General features: G+C 39.4%; 1 protein-coding gene across 6 annotated transcripts in view; it reads left to right on the plus strand.

Annotated features, from left to right (window-relative positions):
- Positions 1-20,479, plus strand: part of LOC120752583 (ubiquitin-like modifier-activating enzyme 6) — a 60,247-nt gene extending 39,768 nt beyond the window's left edge. For 3 of the 6 annotated variants that reach the window (XM_058420516.1, XM_040063872.2, XM_040063871.2), the window contains exons 8-18: positions 143-989; positions 1,531-1,569; positions 2,788-2,861; positions 3,877-3,945; positions 5,667-5,771; positions 6,595-6,693; positions 8,135-8,233; positions 8,508-8,662; positions 9,074-9,164; positions 10,587-10,656; positions 20,246-20,473. In XM_058420516.1, the coding sequence (XP_058276499.1) occupies positions 143-989; positions 1,531-1,569; positions 2,788-2,861; positions 3,877-3,945; positions 5,667-5,771; positions 6,595-6,693; positions 8,135-8,233; positions 8,508-8,662; positions 9,074-9,164; positions 10,587-10,656; positions 20,246-20,288 (1,691 nt within the window). In that variant the 3' untranslated portion in view covers positions 20,289-20,473. Of the gene's footprint in view, positions 1-142; positions 990-1,530; positions 1,570-2,787; positions 2,862-3,876; positions 3,946-5,666; positions 5,772-6,594; positions 6,694-8,134; positions 8,234-8,507; positions 8,663-9,073; positions 9,165-10,586; positions 10,657-14,111; positions 14,582-20,245 lie in introns of those variants that run through there. The other 3 variants (XM_040063867.2, XM_040063869.2, XM_040063873.1) reach the window with 3 other exon arrangements.
- Positions 20,480-22,559: the final 2,080 nt, after the last annotated feature.

A 22,559-nucleotide genomic window follows, 5' to 3' on the forward strand; every position in this document is an offset into this window, starting at 1 on the left:
TTTTTGGGTTTTTTTGTGTGAGGTTTTTTTGATGTTGTTTGGGGTTTTTTTGTTTTTTTTTTTTTTGCATTCAGATATCAACGTATATCTTCAGGTTTAATGGGAAAAGGTATTAATGTCCAAATATTTTGTGTATTGACAGGAAAGACTAAAAAGGCTGCACTTAGACAAGACTCTCCAAACCAGAAAAAGAACACATCCTGGAAACCAGAAGCTGAAGAACTGATGTTGTCGTGGTCTGGATTGGAAACAAAACCATCTGATGAAGGACAGTGTGAAACAAGGATGCTGCCAAGTGAGGATTTGCCTATGCCCTCACCTGAGTGTAAGGAAGAGCAGACTGTGTCACGAAGAAAGTCTCTCAAGTCTTCCAAGAATCTGCAGTTGGCTTCTAAAGCTTCTCAGCATTTAGTTAAGAAGAAACGAACTGCTAAGCAGAAACTTCCAAAAGTCAAGGTAGCTAAGAGAGGGACAGTAAGTCCGAGGAAGAAGCTTAAAAATTCTGTCCAGAAAAGTGGTAATAAAAAGCCTCAGTTACAAAGAGAGAGTTCTGACAATGAAGCTGGTGAAGAAGAGCTTGAAAGAGAGCCTGTAGAATTGAATGAAGTGTGCACCAAACCCTTGCATCAGAAATTAAAGACTCCTGTGATTCAGAAGTTGACTAAGTCTGAAAAGCATAGAAATGTATTGCACACATCAGAGTCACCTGGTGGTGCAAATAACAGAACTCCTCTAAAAGCACTCCAGCATCCCATGGAGAGTGTGAAGAATCCTGAAAAGAAATTGTTGTCTGCCAGGTCTTCAGGGAAGATACCCAAAAAGATTCCACGTAGAACCAATAAAGCTCTTTGCTCAAGCCCTGAAGACACTGACTCTGGAACTGATTCTGACAGCTCTTCTGTACATGACATAGCAAGGAAAGAACAGAAGTTATCGGATGTGAAAATAAAAAGTAACAAAAGAAAACATAGCAGGCAGCATGGACCAGTGTAAGCTTTTTGTGTGATTCCTTAAAATGTTGTGTGTAACTTGGTAGATAATTAAGCACATCTTGTCAACTTTTAGGCAGTATTGGCCCAGTTGAAGTATATGATAGTTTGAGGCTGGTTGAATAGTTAATAGAGAAGCAAGCAATTTAATCAGCATTCTTTTCTCAAAGGTGGATGCCGTAGTGTCTCCTACCTGAGGAAACTTGTTCTAGTTAAAGTGTTCTTGTGAGACTGGCATAGCAGATCCAGTTTAACACAACTCTACCACCCACAGAGTAACTTCAGTGTCAAGATCCTTTTTAAAAATAAATTTAGCAAATACAGCATTTAATTCTTCAGCTATGTTTATTTTTATCAATCTAAAGACTAAGTTCAAGCAGCCTGAAACCTGGTTTACAATCATTGGTCTTTGCATTGCTTTTTAATTTTTTAGTGTCTTTTTTATAGTTTTGTTCTGGAAATAAAATTATTGACCTATGGGTTCCTTTCATTAAGTTTACTTAATACCAGATGTAATAAGAATATTTTTTTTCTTTTCTAGGGATTCCCTTGTAGCTGAGAAGGTTGTGAGTTGTGAAAGGTAATTTCCTGAGTTGTCTGAAAAATGTTAATTTCATTCTACTTCTGCCCCACTGAGACCTGCTGAGACTGGGCAGCTGGTACAGCTGCTGTGCTCTGTGCCCTACTGGTGAAACACCAAGTAGAACAGGATTGTGATTCTGCTTGAGGGCTTTAAATACTGTGCTAATACAGTTAATAAAGTAATACAATTTTTCTTCCTGTCATGAACAAGGGGTCATAATAAGCTTCTTGCCTTTGGGAATTTCTTTCCTTTGAGGCTTGCTTCCACATTAGTGTGTAATTTTTGAACAGAAAGAGCCGTACTCAAACTAATGACAGCAGCACTAATAAAATTGATGAAATTGATTATTGATAAAATTAATAAAATAGGGTATAGAACTCTATCTACAATTCAGACTGTGCATGTACATAGGCATGTATCTTCCCCTTTCATGAGATGGGAACTTAATAACAAAGCAGACAGGAGTGGCAATCTGTGAATTTATTAAATTCTTACGTAGTAGTTCTACTGAAAATGTTGGGGGCTTTAATTCTAAGGGACAGATTTGTAGTGTAGGTTTGCTAACCTAGGTGATTGAAATGCATCTTTTGGAGTTGAGGTGGATAACAGCTGAACTTCACTGGCACAGTAAAAGCAGTGAAGCGCAGCTTCATGTGGGAGAAGAAGGAAGGTCAAGGGTTCCGATGCTAAGGCTGTAGAAGTTCTGTTGCAAGTGGCTTGATTGCTAGAGAATCTGTTGGAGTTATACGTATAAACTACTGCCATTTTATGGGGGAGATTTCATGACAGACTACATATTAAAAGCTATTTTACTGTCCTTTCCTCATGGTATGCAAAACAACTCTTTAAAACACTCTATAATTATTGAATATGGAAAATCATTTGTAAGGTAATGCTACAGAGGTGAGGAGAAAGTCTGTTCTGGAATGGAGAAAAAAAGAAAAAGTTTAGGAAACTTCTTTAGAGAGGAGGTGTGAGCACTAACTGCCCGATGACTGAGTTGAGGAGTAATTCATGAACTTCTGACCGGTGATTTCTAAGGAGTAGTCATTTGCTTCAGTGTCTAATTGATACATAGTTGTTTAAAAGCAGAATAAAATCCAGCCCATGTCATCTGAAAGAAAATTAAGTTCGCTATTCTTGGTAGTGCTATAATGTTTCTTTGACATTAACACTTAACATGTTCAAGCCAGGTGTATTTTTTTTCCTTTGCAGTGGGCCTGTTCTAGAAGATTGTGATAAGTTTGCTTTCAGCACTAAGTCTCCTGAACAGGATGATATACCTTCAGGTAATGTTTAAACTTGGTATTTCCTTGCATTTTATGTATAAGCTTCTTAAAAACTGTAACTGATAGTTCAGTAATTTCTGTTGTCTTCAGCTTGTCCAGAGCAAGAAATGCAGATTTTATTGGCTGTGGTTACATTTCTGTCCAAGTGTGTGGTACAGCATGCCAACTTTATGTTGTTAGCTTTGGGAGAATACAGCCCTCCATGGTTTGGCATCTTGCCTACCAGGATAAAGTTATTCTTTCCAAAACACTTTGAACAATTTTTTCAGGCTGTTTGTACCAGTTTGATGTGTTGCCATCAAACTGAGCCAAATTACAGCCTTGATAGAGCCATGGCCTGTTCACCAAAGAATAGTTTGGTTTAGTGGGTTTTGGGGAGGGTTGTTTGTTTGGTTTGTTTTTTGTTAGTGGTAGGGTTTGTTTGTTTTGTTGTGTTAGGGTGGTTTTTTTTGTTAGTTGTTTGTTTTGGTTTTGTATATGGGAAAAGTTATTACTATTTGTTTGGTTTCAGTTTTAAATTTCACTATGTAAGTTCCACATGTTGTCATAATGAACATGAGCCCTGGAGATACAATGTCTTTTCATTAGTGTTTCAGAGCCAGATGTGAATGTTATTAGTCCATGCAACACTTTCTTCAGACACCTAGTTTTGTGTAAAAAATTTGTTCTAAAGTTAGGTTTGAGTGATATAAATCTGAATGACCTTGCACTTTGATCAATAAAATTATATAGTTTAAATTTTGTTAATGTTCACTTTATTAAGAGGGATAGGTCTCAGGACTATTTACTTGAATGTATAGTTTTCAAATGATTTTTAAGTTTACTCTGTTTAAAACTAGTTACAGGTACTGTTTATCTACACTGGATTTCATATATGTTTATAGCAAAAGGTGTTAGTGGAAGCACTATCCTTGGAACTTCTGTTTGTGTTACTTTTGGTTGCTTCTAGTTGGCATATTGAATAAAAGTCAGGAATAATAAATGCCTTTGGTGGGGTTTTTGAATGTGTTTTCAGATAATTCTGAAGACTTGAATCACAAATTAAGACATCTGTTGTCAGACGAAATAGCAAGGCATAAAATAGGTAAGAATATTTTAAAGTATAATGTAAGTGTGTAAATGCAAATGCATTTTCAATTTGATGTGAAGGGGAGACAGGCAGACACCTAGAAATGGGTTCATTTGTATTTGCAGATAGGGTTTGTTATTTCATCATATATAGCCCTTCTCTTAATTTTAAAGTTATTTTTAAAAACTTCTAGTGTTTCTTTTTTTATTGCTCTGTTCAACAATTATCTTTTTAACTGCCACACCTAACGTTTTTCAAGAAAGCGTTAAGGGAACTTTCAGGTCTGACCATCTATGAGCCATTCTGGCAGTCACACTCCCACCACAAGAGACTTTAAGTCTTGGGACTGAAACCCCTTTGCAGTGGGTGGCTCCAGTACCCTCACAGGTGCCTCATTTGACTCCCTTCACAGCCAGACAAGGTTTCCTTGCTGGCTTGACCCTGAGTTTTCCATAGAAGAGTCTCAGACCTCTGGTTCCTTTTAGTAATTTTATGGTGTAGCAACAGACTAACAGCTTAAACTGGAACAAAGGACTATCTGGGCTCTTGTATCCTCACATTTGTGTTCTCGACAGTCTGGGGTCCTGCTGGCCCTTCCAGCTGAGTCCTCGGCTCCTCCTGTGTCCCTGGGTGTCTGGTCACCGGGCTGGACCACAGGTCCCTGTGCCCGTTGTTGTACAAAGGGTCAGCATCAGTTCATGACCTCTTGCCTGTGGCTCCCACCAGAGCTCAATCTCTGGCTGGCACTGCAGCTCCACACTGAGCTACGTGCACTGAATATATTCCTAAAAAACGGAGCCAGGACAAACTCTTACTGTTCAGCGAGAACAGTAAGTGTTTGAATTGGTTTTATGCAGTAAAACTGAGGGTGCAAATAACCTGCTTTCTGTGGTGGTCTGAGTCTGGATAGGATGGAAAAATGGGCATGCAGTCAGCTGTAGTCCCATGCTTGTCTGTTTTACGTTGTGGGTGTTTTTTGACTTCATTATTATTTTATGCACTACACTTTAGTTGTCTGCCTTCAAAAACTGTTTCACCAACTGTTTTGTATTTACCATTTTTATCATTTAAATATTCTTGATTAATTTGCTCTGAGATCTTAAGGGGTTTTTACTCTTTCTTACAAACATTAAAATATCTTATTATATATGGCAGCTTACACAACTTGAAGTCGAGACTATGTGATTAGTACATCCAACGATAAATATCTGAGAAATCGTGGAACTGTGTGTAGTTTCTTTTTGCAACAGCGCTGCTCTTCTGGGCCCGGGAAACAGGACTTCTGAATCTGGAAGAGAAGGATGTGCTTATGCAGTCTGTTACCCTCCCCATAACTGAGGCAGTGCCTTTTCATGGTTGCTGATGAAATCCCCCAGATTCAGGCGAGGTTCTTAGTCTATCGAGAGCTTTGTCTTCACAGGTGTAGCATGTTTGCTGTCCTTGAGCTTGAGCTCCTAAAGTCTGTGTATCAGTGGTTCACTATGAATGAAATCTAATGCCAAGGCAGGGTGGTGATTGTTCAAGAAAAAGGAAGGTAAAATACTGATGTATGCAAAAGAAGGCATTTGGCAATACTTGAATCCTATTTTCTTGTCATGATAGCATCATGATAAAAATACCAGCTGGGAAGTGCTGACCCTCTTGTGGTACAGAACAAGAGGAAAGAATAGTGAATATTTTCTGTCTCTGAATTTTTCTTTCATACTTCATGTGAATGACTTCGTCCTTCAAATCAGTAATGCCTTCCAACACACCTAATGTTCGTCGGACAAAAAGGATACGGCTGAGACCTCTGGAATATTGGAGAGGCGAGCGCGTAAACTATACTATGAAGCCTTCAGGTATAAGTTCCAAAATACCTATTTCCTTTCTTCTGATAGAGCAGAAAAGAGAAATCTGTGAGTTGGTCTTGTGCTGTTCAAGCTTTGAGATGCTTATTATTGGGTAGCTTTTTTAAAGAAGATTATTTGTGGTCTCCAGTTATTTAGTCATCTCTCCACGTAGTTTTCTTCTCTTCTGACACTTCTGTGTCAGCTGAAAACAATATCAGCAGGGCATTTTAAGTACTTTTGCCTTCACTGTGGAAGGAAGAACAGAACAGTTTCTCTGTACTAGTGGCGTTTTTATGTCAGAGATTGTGCATGATACTGGAAAAAGAGACAATTTACTGCATCATTCATTGGAGCATTTCTTTTTGCGTGAGGATTGTTTTCCAAAGCAGATAACATTTTGTAGTCTCAGTGTTAAATACCGTCAGTGAGAAAATGGATCTTGTTCTCAGGAACAAGAGATCTTCTTCTCTTTTTTAGTGACAATTTAGCCAGTTTAGTCCTTACCTAATTAATTAGTTCATGTAAAAATAGTAAATTTTTCTGTCCCTAAGAGTGATATTTTTGTTTTAAAAATTTATTTGCATGTCATGGCTTTCTGAAATGTTCTTTTGAAAATTATCTGATCAAATTTCAAATGTCTCAAATTGCTTTGTGGTCCAACGTATTTAATGCTGAAAATCTTTCTTGTTTGTTCTGGCTTTCTAAAGCGATCTGAAAAGTTCAGCATCAAGGAAGTGTATTCTCAGCTGAAATGCTGGTTGGTTGCACAAGCTTGCATTCTTTTAAACTTACTAGGAGTTAGTGGACTTTGTTTAACTTCCTTTTGTTTCAGGAGGGCTTGTGATTAGTGGACTAGTGCATCCAGAAACAGAATCTCCCAGGAAGAGTAAAAGGAAGAAGGATCCTCCCAAGCGGGAAAGAAATAAAACAAGTAGGAACACAGACTTTTTTCCTTTGAATATTTATAAAAGTCTCTTTAATCAAATGCCCCACTGCTCTAAGATTTTTCTCCTGTAAACACTCAATTCTCATTCTGGGTGAAAATAATTTTATAACATAATTTATAAATATGATCTGATAATATAGGGGAAAACCTGCTCCTACTAGATCTATAGCAATGCTGTACATTCTTGTTTTAAAGTTGTTCATGTAGCGTAAGAAAGGAGGAAGTGCTGGACATACCCAGAAGTGCTGTTGGGCCTTTAAGGCAGGGGCTGCAGAAACTAAGCTCTACTTATTTTGTGTTCAGAGCGTGATGCTAGTGTGCACAGTAGCTGGTAGTGACTGTTCATACTGTATCTTACAAGAACTATTGGTTGCTTCAAGTACCTTTGAACTGTCTTCCAGAAGTGATTGATTTCCTCTGTGACAGACATTCATCCTCAGAGACAGTCTTTCACTCACATCCTTGAGTCTTAGTGATGCATGTAAGGCCTGTCAGCCAAGTAAAATGTCTACCAAAAATTCTTAAATGCTATTGATACAATAAAGGTTCTGTTTTTATAGAATATACACCTGTTGCTGCGTCTTTTTATAGAGACATGGTTATGTTGGAACAAAGCTGTTCAAACAGTAACTTTCTGCCTCCCCTGATTGTCTTGCTGTAAGAGTATTTAAGCTGCCGTGAGTGACTGCAAAGTGCTGTAGCTTGCCTTTAGCATGCTATAGTCTGTGGACTATAGAGCTAAAATTGTCTGCTTAAGAGAATTCTGCAAGAGAACTTTGGGACATTTATTCTGCTATGAACATTCTAAAGCTTCTCTTTTCTGTTCGAAAAGCATAGTGTTGTCATCAATTCTTAGGGTATTTATTTCTCTGGAAAAACCCTTTTTCTTATAACAGTAGTTCTCAGATTTACAACTTATTCCTGTAATGTTATTTCTTGAGAAAAGGAAAATTGGACACGTGCTTATCTTTTCAACACTTTCTCTTTTAAGTCTCCTGATGCCTATCAACAATAGGTTGAGCAAAACCACTTGTTCTTCACCCTTCATCATGTATTTCATATTCTCTCAGCATCTGTTGCTAGAAAAACACTTCTCTCAAAACATAGAGTTTATTTTTGAGTAAATATTGATGTTAATAGCATCGGATAAATAGTTGGCATTTCTCTAAACAAATTCCTTAGGATTTAGAGAGTGTTCTTCTATTACACACAGAAATTATTTCAATGAAAAAGACATTTTCAAAGAATTGTGATGGATGATTTTCATTGTTTGAAGGAAGAGGGTTCAGTCTATTTAGCCACTTATTAAAGGAAATGGAAGTACTTAACGTGTGACATTGTGGAGAAGTTGTGGTTAAATTATTAACTTTTAAAAATCTATATTGATTACTTTTCAGGTTTTGTTTTGGTTTCTTTTTATCCTCAGATAAAAAAGAGTTACCTGCAGGTTTGGACCACAGCCTAGCTGATGCATCTAAGCCAACCATTGTACTGGACCCAGTAACAAACAAGGAAGTGCATATAGGTGAGTTGAATGGATGTGACCAAGGGATGTCTTAAGTTATGTAGACTTATGAGGAAAAAAAAAGTTTATGCTACATTGGGCATAAAAAGGTGAGGTTTTGAAATATTCGCTGCTCTTCTGGAGAAAGTTCTGAGGGAGACACAAGAAGCATCCTGATTTTTCAGCTAAATACTGAGTCTAGCTTTTGTTTTGAAACAATATGTATTGCACTGAGCATGTAACAAGAATAATTATGTGGTGGCATTAATATTAATCTCCTGGACATTTTTTGTAGAGTGTATAAACACTGCAAGCAGTCCCTCTTACTTCTTCAAAGATGAAGCAGTAGAAATACACAAAAATTTGAATACATCTCTTTTTGCAACTGGTAAATTGATTCTGAAACCATATAAAGAAAAAGGGCACCAGTTTGTCAACATGGATACAATAGTAAGTTCGCTTTTTAAAAATTTTTATAAAAGGGATTTCATAAACAGAGATCTGTGTTGGAAATAACATATGAAGTTGAGAGGTCCCCCCCACCCCCCAAAACAAATAAACATTAATGCATGGTTTGCTGAAGGTACTTTGCACGCACATTTCCCTGCTTTGCTTTGTAGTAAGTCTGTATGTCCACATGCTCCTACCTTCTGGATGTTGCAGGCAAGATAGCAATATCAGAAAAATAAAACTGTACCCCATCCCCCTTTTGAGTTGTGCAGCTTATTTTTCATCAGTATGGGGAAAAGGGATTGCAGTTCTGCTGGCTGATTTGGGTTTTTATCTTTGTTATGTGTATGCAAGTATTTTCTTGGATATCTTAAATGTTGCTAACCTTAGAACCCTTTGGCTTCCATTAAGACTTTCCATATTATCCATGGCAAGGTTATTGTAACATTACATGAGACGTCCTATTACCTGACTGCAGGGGACTCCTTCTATGTTCCAGCAGGTGAGTGCATGTGTCTGAAACCCGTTTGTTGGGAGGTGCGAGAGACTAAATTAGCATGCTAGGAATCAAAACCGAACAGAATGATTGAATAGAGAATGGGAGAGTACAGGGTGACGAAGAACGGAATGTGACACAATGCTGGACATTGATGATCTGATGGTTCAATGCAGGGATGCACATACTCCTAGTTTATGTGAGATGGCCTCAAAGTTTTGATGACGCTACCAAGTTCTAAGAGTAAATTTCTCTTGGTATTCTGGTTCTGTCACAATCTGTAATGTTGAGGAAACATCACAGACAGCTTTATGTTACTAGTAATTAATATAATTGTTTCTATCACCATGTATGCTTGCTGCATTTTTTCCTATGTAAAATTATGAAAATCCATTTGGATCAGGTCACCATACTTTATGCTTTGTGCTTGTATGTAGAAGGTTCAAACTATCTTGTTGAATCATATGAGGTTGTAACTTCATATGATTTTTGAGAATTTAAAGACCTGATTCTGTCCTTCTGATATAAAAGTGTCTAATTCCATATGGGAGGCTGTTCATCAGTGGGTTAAGACACTAGTCCGGAGATTTCGTAGTAGTGTTAAAGCAGGCTGTTCATGAAGCTCTAGGGCTTTTGTACAGCTTTCTTGTGAAGAGGCTTATCTTTAGAAAATAAGGAATTAACCCTTTTTTCTCCTTGTTAACTTTTCAACACAGTGTGCTGACTGAACAATCATTGCTCAGTTACGCTTAGTGCTTTGAAGCTTTTTTTTGGTGTTTTAATTTTAAAAGTCTAGTGGGTCTGCAGAGACAATTTTGGCATTTGCTTTTTGAGAAAGAAGATTATATAGAGTGCTGAAAGTTTTGTATGACCATAAGAATCTACGCTTCATTCTTCCCTGCTTCCTGGTGGCTGGTCTCTGTATGGCTGGATGGGCAACGCAGTGTTTGTGGCAGGTGATCCCTGTAATTCATTGTGTGACTGTATATGAGTGTGAGGATGTTCTCATTCCCAGTGTTCAGGGCCTATTACATCATTTGTGGTCATGTTAGTGTGCAAATGTCAAGTGAAGTTCTGCAGATAAGTTTCCATGTGCAGTTTTTATTGATAGTTTCTGTAGGAATAAATTAAAGTAAATTCAGTCACCTTAAAGTTTCATTGTGGGTTTTGAGAGCTGTGAGCTCATGCCTGTTACATTCTTCTCAGTAAAAATCTTCTAGAGCAAGGATCAAAGTAAATGACACTAGCTGTATTCCTTGTCATCTCTTTGAAATGCACCGACCTGCCTGTAAGAGTGACATCCTAGATTAAGAGCTAATATTCCTTCTGTTAAAGTATATAAATTAACTGTACTTGTCTGAAGACGGGAGGGGACTTCAAAAATTACCAGTGGCTCCTAAGGAAAACTTACTCTGTTTTTCTTTGCAGGAAATGGATATAACATACGTAATCTTCTGAATGAAGAAAGCGTTCTTCTCTTCACACAACTAAAAGACAGGTGAAGAACTTTCTGCAAAGGAATTTACTTAAATACCTGTCAAATTTTCATATGTTCTGAAGTTCTTTTTATGTACAAAAATATTTGAGTGGGCCCAGCCTAACATTACAAATGAATACAGAGCAGCTGAAATCAACCTAAGAAGAGTTGAGGAAAAAAACCCAGAAGAATATTGGTAGTTTGCTGACAAACTGAAATGACATACTGAAGGGCCTTGCTCTGCATCAATTACTGTTCTTGTGCCATCCAGTGACAGAAAGATATAATTATGAAATGTGTGGGTATATTTATTGTTCCAAATTGCATCAATATGCTTAATCTCCCTAAAGATGCTTAGCACTTGAAAAAAACCCTGGCATCTTCAGCTAACATCTGATGGATAGACTAAACGACTGCCTGGTACAACCTGCTTAGAATAATCTCTGTTTAAATGACAAACCTGCTGTTTGCATTCCAGTGACTGTTGTCTAGGAGATGGGCTGCTGCAAGGCTGCTGTGCTGGGGTCCAGCTGCCTTCTCATAGGTTAACGACAGGCACCCACCCCTTCCTTGTCTGGCAGCTGGATGATTAGTGTCTCCAATCTGAATTGGAAAATAGGAGCTCTTAAGTAGGAGCTTATCAGTTGTGTCTTTTGTGTGGAAGCTATGGCCTGATTAGCTCTGAACATTGTTGATAGCTTTATTTTGTGTAACAGTGATAGGTCATTGCCAAATGTATTACTTTAATATCTCCTTTTGATTTGCTTGCTGTGTTCCTGGATAATGATGAGGACCTTTGGGAAAGCTGTAATTATACTGTATACTCCAGAAGCCAAGTCTAGACAGCAGATGGTATACATAGCATTTGTCACCCAAGCTCTTCAAGGTTCTTTCTGGCGAAGATAAGCATAAACTACAGCTATTCTTGTATGCTGCTTTCTCTCTCTGGTCATTGCTATCCTCAAAGAAAAATAATAATATAAGGAAATATAAGGAATAAGGAAAATTGAATTGGAATTGTGAACTTTTGAGGATTGAGCACTAAACTTATAACCAGTCTTAGCCATGATCTTTATGCTAAATCTAGAGTATACATTGAAGTAGGAAAGAGGAATTGGCTTTTAGCTGTCAGCTAACTTCCTGTGTGAGGGCTTGGACACCAAGATTACCATGCCTCTGTGAAAGATTCTTTGGATTGGGGAATCTGAGCTGATATTTCTGTCATTCTCTTTCAAGCAGTAGTTCCTATGGCTAGTGAATATATAGACTGACAGTGGAAATACATGGTAGAAGTTGTGTGCTGTCTTTTCATTCATGGCTAAGTCACACATAATTCTGAGAAGATGAAACAGGAACATGCCTATTGCCATTTAGTTCTGTCGTGAAACAAACTATTTACTGTCAGAATTCAGACTGCACCAAAAGTCTTTTTTTTTTTTTTTTCCCCAGCCTCAACTTTTGTAAACAGTCTAAGAGTTAAAAAAGAAAAAAAATCGTTTAGTTACTAGATATAATTTTGATGTTGGCAGCTTTTGTAAATTTTGGGCTTAGGTTTGTCTCTTCAAGGTCAGCGAGATTCAAATAATGTCCTTCCTGTGCTGGAGCCATACCAGCTACCAGATGGGCACACATGCTGTCTCACTGCTTGAGGGGATCCCACCCACTAAAACATTTAGTTTTTAAGTCTTTCGACTCCTCAGGCCTACAGAGATCTGGAACTTGGCCACTTGGAAAAAGTTCAGGACTAGGATTAAACCAAAGACTCTGCTTCTAACCTAAGCAGGTCTCCCAGCAGTCAGGCCATAGATGTGATGTCTCTGATCCCAGCAGCAAATTGGTTCCAGTTGAAAATCAGAACAAGAAAACTTTACAGTTGTGTTACTGGCCAGGGAGTTCTGAACAAAAATACCCTACAGATTCTTTTCTGTGTTACCTGTCTGCAGACTAGGCAGCAGAAGGATGGATGCTTAAGGGGTTAGTGTAGGTAACTTACCTGGATGGACTGTAGGTCCTAGAGGAGAGTGTGGGTGGATGCTGTGGCAGAGTTCAGCAGGCTGCTGCTTGCTGGGGATATGTTTTCATTTGGTGGGCTGGGATGAGAAGTGATGTCATATCGGGCACTGATGTGTCTTTGCCCACTGCAATTTGGCATCAAGGTCATGAGCGGGTTTTCTTTTGGGTGAAGAGAAATAAGTCCTTCAGGATGCTTTCTTAAGCAGATTAGTGTGTGGAGACCTTTTCCTGACACAGGCTGGAAAGTGCAGATTTTCAAGTGCAGGTTTCAGGTCAGCATACCTGTTTGTGTTTTCCTAATTCTGTGGCTGGGAATGTCAAGGTAACAGGGCAGATTTGGCAAAGTATGTCACTTTTTAGGCTGTCTGGTTTTGTTGCTCTCTGGCTGGTTAGTTTCTTGAGAGAAATGTCCTGTGTAATTTGCAGAGAACATTTTGTAGCTGGACTGCATCTGAAATTGTTTGTGGTTTGCCTTTGTTTTAAGCAATATCAGGTTTGCCACACAATGTTCTCTGGAATATTGCTCTGGTTTAGCAACAATTCTATTATTTGTCAGTAGATGGGGCTTCAAGCACAGCTCTTAGTCCTTTGCTGCCTTCTGTGCTCATTAGGGTCTGGTTTTTGAAAGGCAGCAAGAACTGTGTGTTACGGGTGGAGATAAATTCAGTTGAATTCTCTTGCAAGGAGATATAGATCAGTTGTTATTCACAGCAGGACTTTACTGAACATTGCTAAGTTCATTCAGTTATGCGAATGTTGTACTTTTGCAGCCACTTGCACGAAATTGTTCTTTAAAACATTAGAGCACAGCAGGACCTGGGTTGTTCACTGTTGGTCTGGATTGCATTTAATTTTTTTTTTTTTCTTCAATTTGGCACTTGTTAGAAATTTGCTACTGTGTCATTAGCCTAAGTATAGTGTGTGGAGGTGCAGGAGAATGTTCTGAGTGCCAGGGCTCCTATGGCTACTGGGTTGTGCAGCATGTCAATCAATAATCAGTCGTTAGTCAGAAGCAGCAGCTGATGTTTCACCTCTGCCTGGTCTTGTTTTGGTTCCTGCTTCCTACGTTTTTGTATACAGCAGGCCAAGTAGGATATTGCAAAGAAATAAGCTTTTTCTTTTTCTGAAATTTGAGAAGTTAGTGTTCTTTCTGCATATGTGTGATTCTTTTTGCCACCCTATTTTCTGCGCTGGTGGGTAATCTTACTTCCACTGGCTACTGTGGTTTAGCCAGGTGTTTGTAGAGCTAGGCTGAAGTTGGTTAACCAGTGTTACCTGTGTGAAGTTGGGAACTTTGTCTTGAAAGAGATATGGCCTTTTCTCTTGTGTGTGAGATACACTTCCTGTTCCTGGAGGATACATACTGATATCCTAGTGGATATCCCTGTTTCAGTATTTTTATTAAATAATAAAATAATAAATTATTTATTGAATAATAAATATTTATTGTTTTCTATCAACAGTAATTGAGAGAGCTGGAAACAAATGCCAAGTCACGTATTTCAGCTTCATGTTAATAGGTTCACGTGTTCTATATCAGGTACTGTGGTTGCATCCAGGTGCTTTTTTTAAGAGGCTTAACTGAAAAGCCATGCCACAATAAAAAAGTCGGAGTTTTGAAGACTTTGGCTCCCTTCAAAAAAATTAAAGGTTAGTCAGAAGCAGCAGGTTCTTTTGCAAATCTATCTTTTTGTAGTTTCATTTGGTTAGAAAGCTGTTCCTGTTTTACTAAACAAAGCTTTTGAAGCTTAAATTAGCAGAAGAATGATTGCAGAGCAGTCATATGTGTATGCACATCCATATTTGTACAACTCTGTAAACATAAAATAGGAGATTGTCAGCTGAATAATTACAGACAAAATAAACAGGATCAATAAAACAAACTGTTGAGGCACGTATAGAGATTCTTCTATTTTTCAAGTGCACAACTAAATTGGTTATCTGCAGATGATTTTAAATTAACATTTGGGGAATGCAATAAACCTAAAGAGCTATTTCCTCATTTCATAACAGCTGAAAAGGCATTTCAGCATGAAGGAATATTTCTTGTATTTCTGCTGCTGTACAGACTCTGCATGATGTCTTTTGTAATACAGGATTTACTTTAAGTGGTGATTGATTGCAGTTGATATATCTAACTGAAGAGCATGGACCATGCCTCTTTAAGGGTATTGACAGCTGTTGTAACTGAATATCTTAGTTTTTCCAAGCTGGTACATTTCCTTGGCAGAATCCTGTCACTTCACAGATGTTCACAAATACAGTCAGAAGAGATCTCAAAGGCAAACTTTTTGTGTTGCATTGATGAGCTTCAGTTAAGATTTGACAACCAAAGGGAGTCCTATGGCCCAGTTCTAAGATGAAAACATGGTTGATCATCAGTCAGAACAGTAGGCTGCAGGTTATTAGGAAACAAATATATTAAAAGGTTTGCCTGTAGAGCTGTTCTGTGTTTTTAAGCCCACTCACAAAGCTTCTGTTCTGATCTGCTTAATTTGAGCTTCCTTGCCCAAGTAAAGGTACAACATAAAAAGTTGTAAAACCACAGATACTTTGCACTCCTTCTGCAGTCCTGTTTGGAGCACAGGAGCAACAGTGATTGAAACAAGGAGCTGGAAGAAAAAAAGTGTTTATTTTCTCAGCCTGGCTGTTGAGATACAAGCCTAAAAGGTTTCACAGAAAAAAATATTAATGTCTAGAATAAGATTTTTAATTTCTCTTTGCAGCGTGATAGGTAAGAACTTTTAAATTTGAAAACTGAGGAATTCCAGTACTCTTGACAAATATTTAGGAAGTTTATTAAATGGGTATGATAGCTGTTAACACACATTATTTCATTTAGCTTATTAAATTTTTTCACTGCGATGGTGTTTAAAGATGCCTTTTCCTGTGTTTTCAGTAACAGTATCTGAAATGAGAATTGGTCAAGATGGCAGATGCATGGTAATGCTCTGAGGGTGTCTTCTGGAGTCAACATGCCATAAAAAGGGAGGGGAAAGGAGTGATATGAGAGGTGTAAACATAATGAAGAGCTCTGTGTTACTGCTCAAAGGTGTTACAGACTGACAGGTCTAGGTTATGCAAAGCATTTTCAGTGAAGCTCAATAACTTAAAAAAGATTGATATGGGAAAGGTTTTCTGGTGTTGGTGCCACAAGGACACAATTGTCTCTGCTGGTAACCCACACCCCTGGTTTGGGATTCTAGTAGTGATCAGATCACTTACATTTAAGAGCATTATGTCATCTTATCTAAAACTACAGGGCTCGGCTAGTGAGCATGATCTATAATCCACTGAAGAAGAAGCCTGAATTTAATGAATTTTACCCTTTATGTTAGCAACACTTTCATGTTGTAGTACAGTGGGGGTAATTACAAGGATTGAAAGTTAATTAAAAAAAAGTTTTTTTCAAGCATTATCTGAACTTGAAATTTTATTGCTGACAAAGAGAGGGCTCCCATAGGATGCAGTAGCCTATACAGTAAAAAAACAGAGCACTTCTGTATTTCAGTTAGTGCCAAGTGAGCTCTGAGGCTAATTAATCAAAACAAATTCACAATTAAGCCCAGAAAGGAAGACTAATTAAGTAGACAGTTAAGAAAAGTGCTGAAGAAGGGAGCAACCTTAAGGGGAAAGTATGAGACTCCCAGTACTGGCCCATGAAGGACAATTAAGTGATAATTGCAGAGGCCTTTTTGCATCCAGCAAATGTTGTCTTTTATTTATTTATTTTACTTATCAGCTTTTATTATGGCTGATTTTCTTAGTAGAAGCAGACATTTGCCTGATGAGTAACTCACCTTTACTGTGCAGTCTTAAGGTAATTCACAGGTAAAGAAGAGAGGTTGCTACAGCTATAAATTAGAGCACAGCTCCCATACTTGAAAAGTATTTTAGATAGTGAAAAAAGCCCCATTATGTTTTAAAGACAAGCTAACTTTAAATGTTTGCTTTATTTCCCTCTTCAATTTGTGACATACTGAGTCCATGTCAACATCCTGTTTAACCTCCCAAACAAATTACATGGAATGAACTATCAGAATTTAGAATTGCTTCATTTTGTTCAGTTACTCACCTCACAGAATCATTACCTTGTCATGAAATAGCTTCTGCTGCTTATGTCCTTGTATTGGGTTTGTATGGCCAGGTTTTGATAGGGGGTGGCTACTGGGATGGCTTCTGTGGGAAGCCAGTAGCAGCTTCCCTGTGTCTGACAGAGCCAATGCCAGACACCTCCAGTGCCAACCTGCCGCTGGTCGAGGCTGAGCCCACCGGAGTTGGTGGTAACTATGCTGCAGTGACATTTAAGAATGAAAAAAATGTTACTGTGCAGAGGTAATTGTTGCCAGAGAAGAGGGGAGTGAGGCGAAGTGACAGAAACAGCTCTGCCCACACCCCGGTCAGTGCAGAAGGAGCGGGGATGAAATCCTCCAGGCGCTGGAGCTGAGATTCCCCTACAGCCTGTGATGATAATGGGTGAGTGGTCTCTCCCTGTCCTCATCTCAGTGCAGGAGCCTTTCCTTATATTTCCTCTCACCCGTCCAGCTGAGCAAGGAGAGTGATAGAGCAGCTTTGGTGGGCACCTGGTATCCAGCCAGGGTCAGCCCACAGTCCTGCGCTTATGCTGCATGATATATTTATGGGTTTCAGTGGGAAAAAAAGAGGAGGAACCTACAACACTAGTATTGTTTTTACTGAAAGTATTTTAAATTTTCTTCTGAGGAACTTTTTAAGTTAGCAAAGCTAATCTCTGATGAGATGCTGAAGCTTTTAGTTGAGGTGCAAGTCCCAGATCCCTCCTTGCTCATTTCCATTGAACTATGATGCTGATGAAGTACAAAACCTCTCTTGATTTATTTGACTTTAGCATGGGCTAAAAATTTGCATAAATGTTCCCTTCTCCCTTCCCTTCCCCCCTCATCTGAAACTTGAATTGTTGCAGAAATTACAGTGGAGAGGTCTTCTCAAGTATTTATTGCAATGTTGATAGTAATTTCCTTCATGAAATTCCATGTGAACATTCTGCCGTTGTCGTGTACTGTGTCTTTATATGCAAATTGGCAGTTGTCTTCTTGAACTGTCTGTCCAAGGTGCACTTTTGTCTCCTTTTTTCTTCCTTCTCTTGGAACAGACTGTAGGATGAAGCATTCACCTGCTGCTCTTTCAGCTCAGCTGTTCCATCAAGTTTCAATCTGCTCCTTCATTTTTTATCTTGCTGCCTAAACTAATTTCCTGCCCTATTTGGATGCATTTTTCCTTACCAAATGTTTCTTTTCTGTTGTTTTGCCACTTGCAAGGATTGAATAATTTTTTAGCTAAGTTCCAGGTGTTTGAATTATTTCAGAGGTGTTCTTGTACCTGAAGGTTCCTTTGCTACCTCTCCTGCAAGTTTTGTACAGGGCCTGGCACAGCTCCCAATTTTCACCCTCAGAGAAGTGGTACAAAGCTTTCTTTGGTCTCTGTTCTTTAAAAGACTTTGTAGTTTTAATCCAAGAAGATTAGCTTAGGATGTTACTGGCAAAGGGTTTGTTATTGTCGTCATCTGCCGTTTTCCTGGCTGCAGAAGCAGAGCTGAGACTGCTTTAGGCCCACTTGGTTGCCCTTGAACCTTGTCCATCTGTTGAGGCTGGCTCTGCAGCGCTGGAAGAATCCATCCTAGCACCATTCCCCGTGGCCAGACTTAGCCTGGAGCACTGCAGCATTGTGCTTTTTGCTCCTCTTAGAGCACTAATTCAGTGTGCTAGTGACTTCCTTTGGCTTGGCACAACCTTGATGTGTGTCTGCCGCCACTTAGGCACCATGCCATACCCTAATTTTGTATTGGCAGGCTAGTCCAGGCATTCACCTGCTCTTACATCTTCATTCCTCTTGCCAGTAGGAATGCTGCCTGGCACCAGCTTGTTTTGGCACAGAGCTGTGCCCACTGCTGCACCTGTGGGTGTGGATCTCTCATGTGCCCTCTCACACCCTGCTGCTGCTTGAGTTTTCTGGTAAATTCCAGAAGAAAGTAATCTTCCTGGTTTTTAGTGTTTCTGTGGTGTCTAAGGAATCTAGACTGAAAGAGCTGTGATGATTGGGTGGCCCCTCAGGATCAGCTTCATACATATCTCTTAGAGATGGAGCTGAGACCTAGCCAAACACGTGACATACCCTTCCATGTGGAACAGTTCTGTCCACAAAGTTCAGATCCTGTCATCTCTGTTTTACCATTCTTAGTGCCATGGGTGGGAGCGTGTATTTGCAAAGCACATCAAAGTGTTGGTGTACACCCTTAGCATCCTCATTCTTGTTGATGTGGTTACTGCAGAGAGGTCAAGAGGTACAGAAGAGATCAGGAAATGGAAGCTCATTGTATGAGGGGAAAGAGCTTACCTGAATCCAGGGCAGCTGGCTCTCAGTGTTCGTGCTTGAGCAGAAGCATTGGATCAAATAACTTCCAGAGGTCTCCTCTGACCTCAGACATCCTGTGAACTTGCAACCTGTGCTATGGAAGCTGCTCTTTTATAAGTATAGTTCATGCTTTTATTAGGAAGACCCTTTTTTCTATACCCCTCAAGTGGAGAGCAATCTTTTCCATGTCACAGCAGCCCACCAGTATTGCCACCAGAGTGTGGGGTGTGTCTGAGCCCCAGCCACTGCCGAACAGCCACTGCCATCCCTTTCTCCACAGTTAAGGCCAAAACGTGCACATTAAATAGAATCACAGGTGTCAGCTTTAACCTCACCTTTCTGGTCTTGGCTCTGAGGAGTCCCTCTAGGGCAGCTATGTACCTAGGTTCGATGAGAAGCCCACTGCTCAGTTTGGGTGAACTAGCTTAAAATTTTCTGCACATACACCCCAAAACATTTCACTGTATTTGGATAGCGACTTAGTATTTTCACCCTTAAGTCTTAACAGCAGTCTTTATTCTGTGCATGGCCTTTAAACCAGTTGAAAATTCAGCATCTTGTGCAGTTCAGGCTATCAAGTGTCTGCTTTTCCCATATAACTGTACATGTGGAGTAGCAGTCCTCAACTGTCACTTGATGTGGGGAATTGCATCAGATATTATTCTCTCAGCAAGCATTTTAGTTCCTGGTTATTTTCTCTGCTGTCAACAGCTTTTTGTGGCCTTTGGAACTGCGGACCAGAGATTGCGAACCATTTGTGTAAACCTGAGTTAAAGGGAATTAAAATACATGCAAGATCTTTATAAAAATAACATGAAACTCACATTCACATTAATGACTGAGGCCTCTTGGTCCTTCACAAGATACATTTCATATTTGAAATAACTTAAGAAAATACCCAGAGAGCAAGTGTCACTGCCAAAACCAGGTGTGGCTTTGACAGCTCCAGATTTTGCACAGATGAACCCATTTGTCAGAGACCACTATTAGTTAAATTAAATTAGACTAATGTGCTCTTTTGAGCATAATTGAAATGATACTAATGTTTTTATTGATTTGCCACTGGAGTAGATGGATGCTCTGATGTCCTTGCAGCTGTGAGTACAATTTGCAGTTGTTCCACTTTACTGTCTAGTAACTCCCCAATATTATGGCCTATTTTTAACTGTGTTAATTTGAACTAATTGCTGTGTTTTTTATAATTTAGAACAAAAGCAAGAAATGTGTTGTTGGACACCTCTTCCTCATAAGTTTACCTGCAAATTGAAGATCATCTAATGCAGAGAAGTTCTAAAGAACGCTGAACATTTTCATCTGACACCCCAGTTTTGGGGGCATGTTGTTTCATTGATCTTACAGATCTTTCTTCAGTGTAAATGGTAAATAGATAGTTTGTTATGAGTTTTCTTTTGTATCAATAAATATTAAGTAATGCAAATCAGTTTTAATTTCTTTGATTTAATATAATTTTAGAATCACTTTTCTAGCATTCCATGTGGTTTTGAAAGTGCAGGTAATTGCACGAGTTTGACTTGTAAATATTTATGAATAAATACGTAAGTTATCTTGAGTGGCTTCAAAGACGTCATGAACTGAAATGTTTTGCTGTTTCTTTGGAGTTGTTGAAACATTCAAAGGGTTTGAAAGTGAAATAGTTTTCAAAGGATAGAGTGATAGAATCATTAAGGTTGGAAAAGACCTTTAAGACTACCCAGTTCAACCACTAACCCAGCCCTGCCAAGTCCATCCCTAAACCATGTCCCTAAAGTGCCATGTCTTTTAAATACTTGCAGGGTCAATGATACCACTTCCCTGGGCAGCCTCTTTTAGTGCCTGACCACCCTTGCAGTGAAGAAACTTTTGCTAATATCCAGTGTAAACCTCCCCTGGTGTAACAAGGTCATTTGCTCTCCTCTTCTCTTGGGAGAAGAAACCAACCTGGCTGGTTACAGCCTCCTTCCATGCTGTTGTAGAGAGTGAGGAGATCACCCCATAGCACTTGGCCTTGTTGAACCTCAGATGCCAATGGAGGTGAGATTTGAAAAACAGTGTTCCTAGCTGACAGTGGCTTTGGTTGAAGTTTGAATCCATGGTGTTCCTGCCAAACTTACACAGAAACTTCTGATTGGAATGGTGCAGAATTCTTTTGGTTTTCAAGTAAATCATAATCAGAGCTATGTTCTGCTGCAGGATGCGATCATTCAGGGCTCTTCATATTTGGTATGTGATGACTTACGCTCTTCTCCACATTTTCTACAAAATTTTCAAGGTGTTTCCATTTTGCTGGAGATGGTGCTTCTTGTGAACAAATCTTGCCTAGTCATCAGAGTGAGATAAAAGCACCTCCCATCCCTTCAAGGAAAATATGGTCCATTAGTTTTTCATTTGCCAGGAGCATAAGTTTTTAATGTTTTTCCCTTTATCTCCTGGGAATATCAATCTGCATAGGTCTATTATTAATTCCACAGCAACGAGCTCATTTTCTCAAAAATCTTTATAGTAGGTAGTAAAAGTAGGTCTCCCCAGGAATTAATATCCAAATTGAACTCAAGCGTCCTGTGCATAGTGCTGGGTGGCTGTTGTGTTTCTTTTTGGTAGTGGTGGTTGTTTTTTCCAAAAGCAGCTTTGCCTCATCTGAAGCCACTGTTTTCTATGATAAGGTGAGTGTTCTAGGGTTGTCCAGCGTTTAAAACTCAGGAGTCTGGATGAGCATTAAAAATAATTCTGGAACCAGAACAATTTTTGGAAGTGAAAGGGTGAGGAAAAATCCTCTTGAATAGCAGCGTACTATGCTATGAATGATAGTGTATTGTTGTATACACATTGCAGAGAAGGGAGCAAGAGAGGTTTTCCATTCCTGGAAAGTTCTGGAAGCTCTGTTTATAACATTCACACCCATCAGCCATGCCCCAGGAGCCCTGGTGAGCATTTTACTGGCAAGAGTCTTGCAGGAGGGCAGGATTTCCACCTGCAGTTCTCGTGGCTCCTGAAGCCCTGTCTCATTTCCAGTATTTACCATTCACTGAAGCAGCAGAAAACCTGGCTCTGCAGCTCAGCCTCCTGTGGCATCTTCTGTGCACCTGGGTAAGCCCACACCCATCCACAGTGCTTGTGTCCCTGGGCTGTGCAGGTTGGGAAGGGGAGGGTGGTGCTGGTCTTCTCCAGAGAGCCCAGACCTGGTGTGACCTGAGCACTGTTCTGCTCAGCACCTGTGTAGGTCACTGCAGGGATCCCCTGCAGGGCAGGACCTGGATCTGGAGTCTCTCTTTCCTCGGCCTGACTCCCTCAGACAGGGCTCTTTTGCTTGTGGTCAGACATGAGGAATGGTTACTGCTTATCTTCTTTGCAGTGCTTAGGATATGCTTTTGTTCAGATCAGTCTCACAGTTGCTTGTTAATTGGCTGAAACCAATGCATTCAACAGAAACAGCAATAACCACGTGGTTCGTGTGCTGTATTTTGATTGTCTTTTTATTTTACCTTGAAACATCAGAACATTTGCCCTTCCTATGCCAGTTAGAT

Source organism: Hirundo rustica, chromosome 5 (assembly GCF_015227805.2).
Source record: "Hirundo rustica isolate bHirRus1 chromosome 5, bHirRus1.pri.v3, whole genome shotgun sequence".
Classification (NCBI taxonomy): Eukaryota; Metazoa; Chordata; class Aves; order Passeriformes; family Hirundinidae; genus Hirundo; species Hirundo rustica.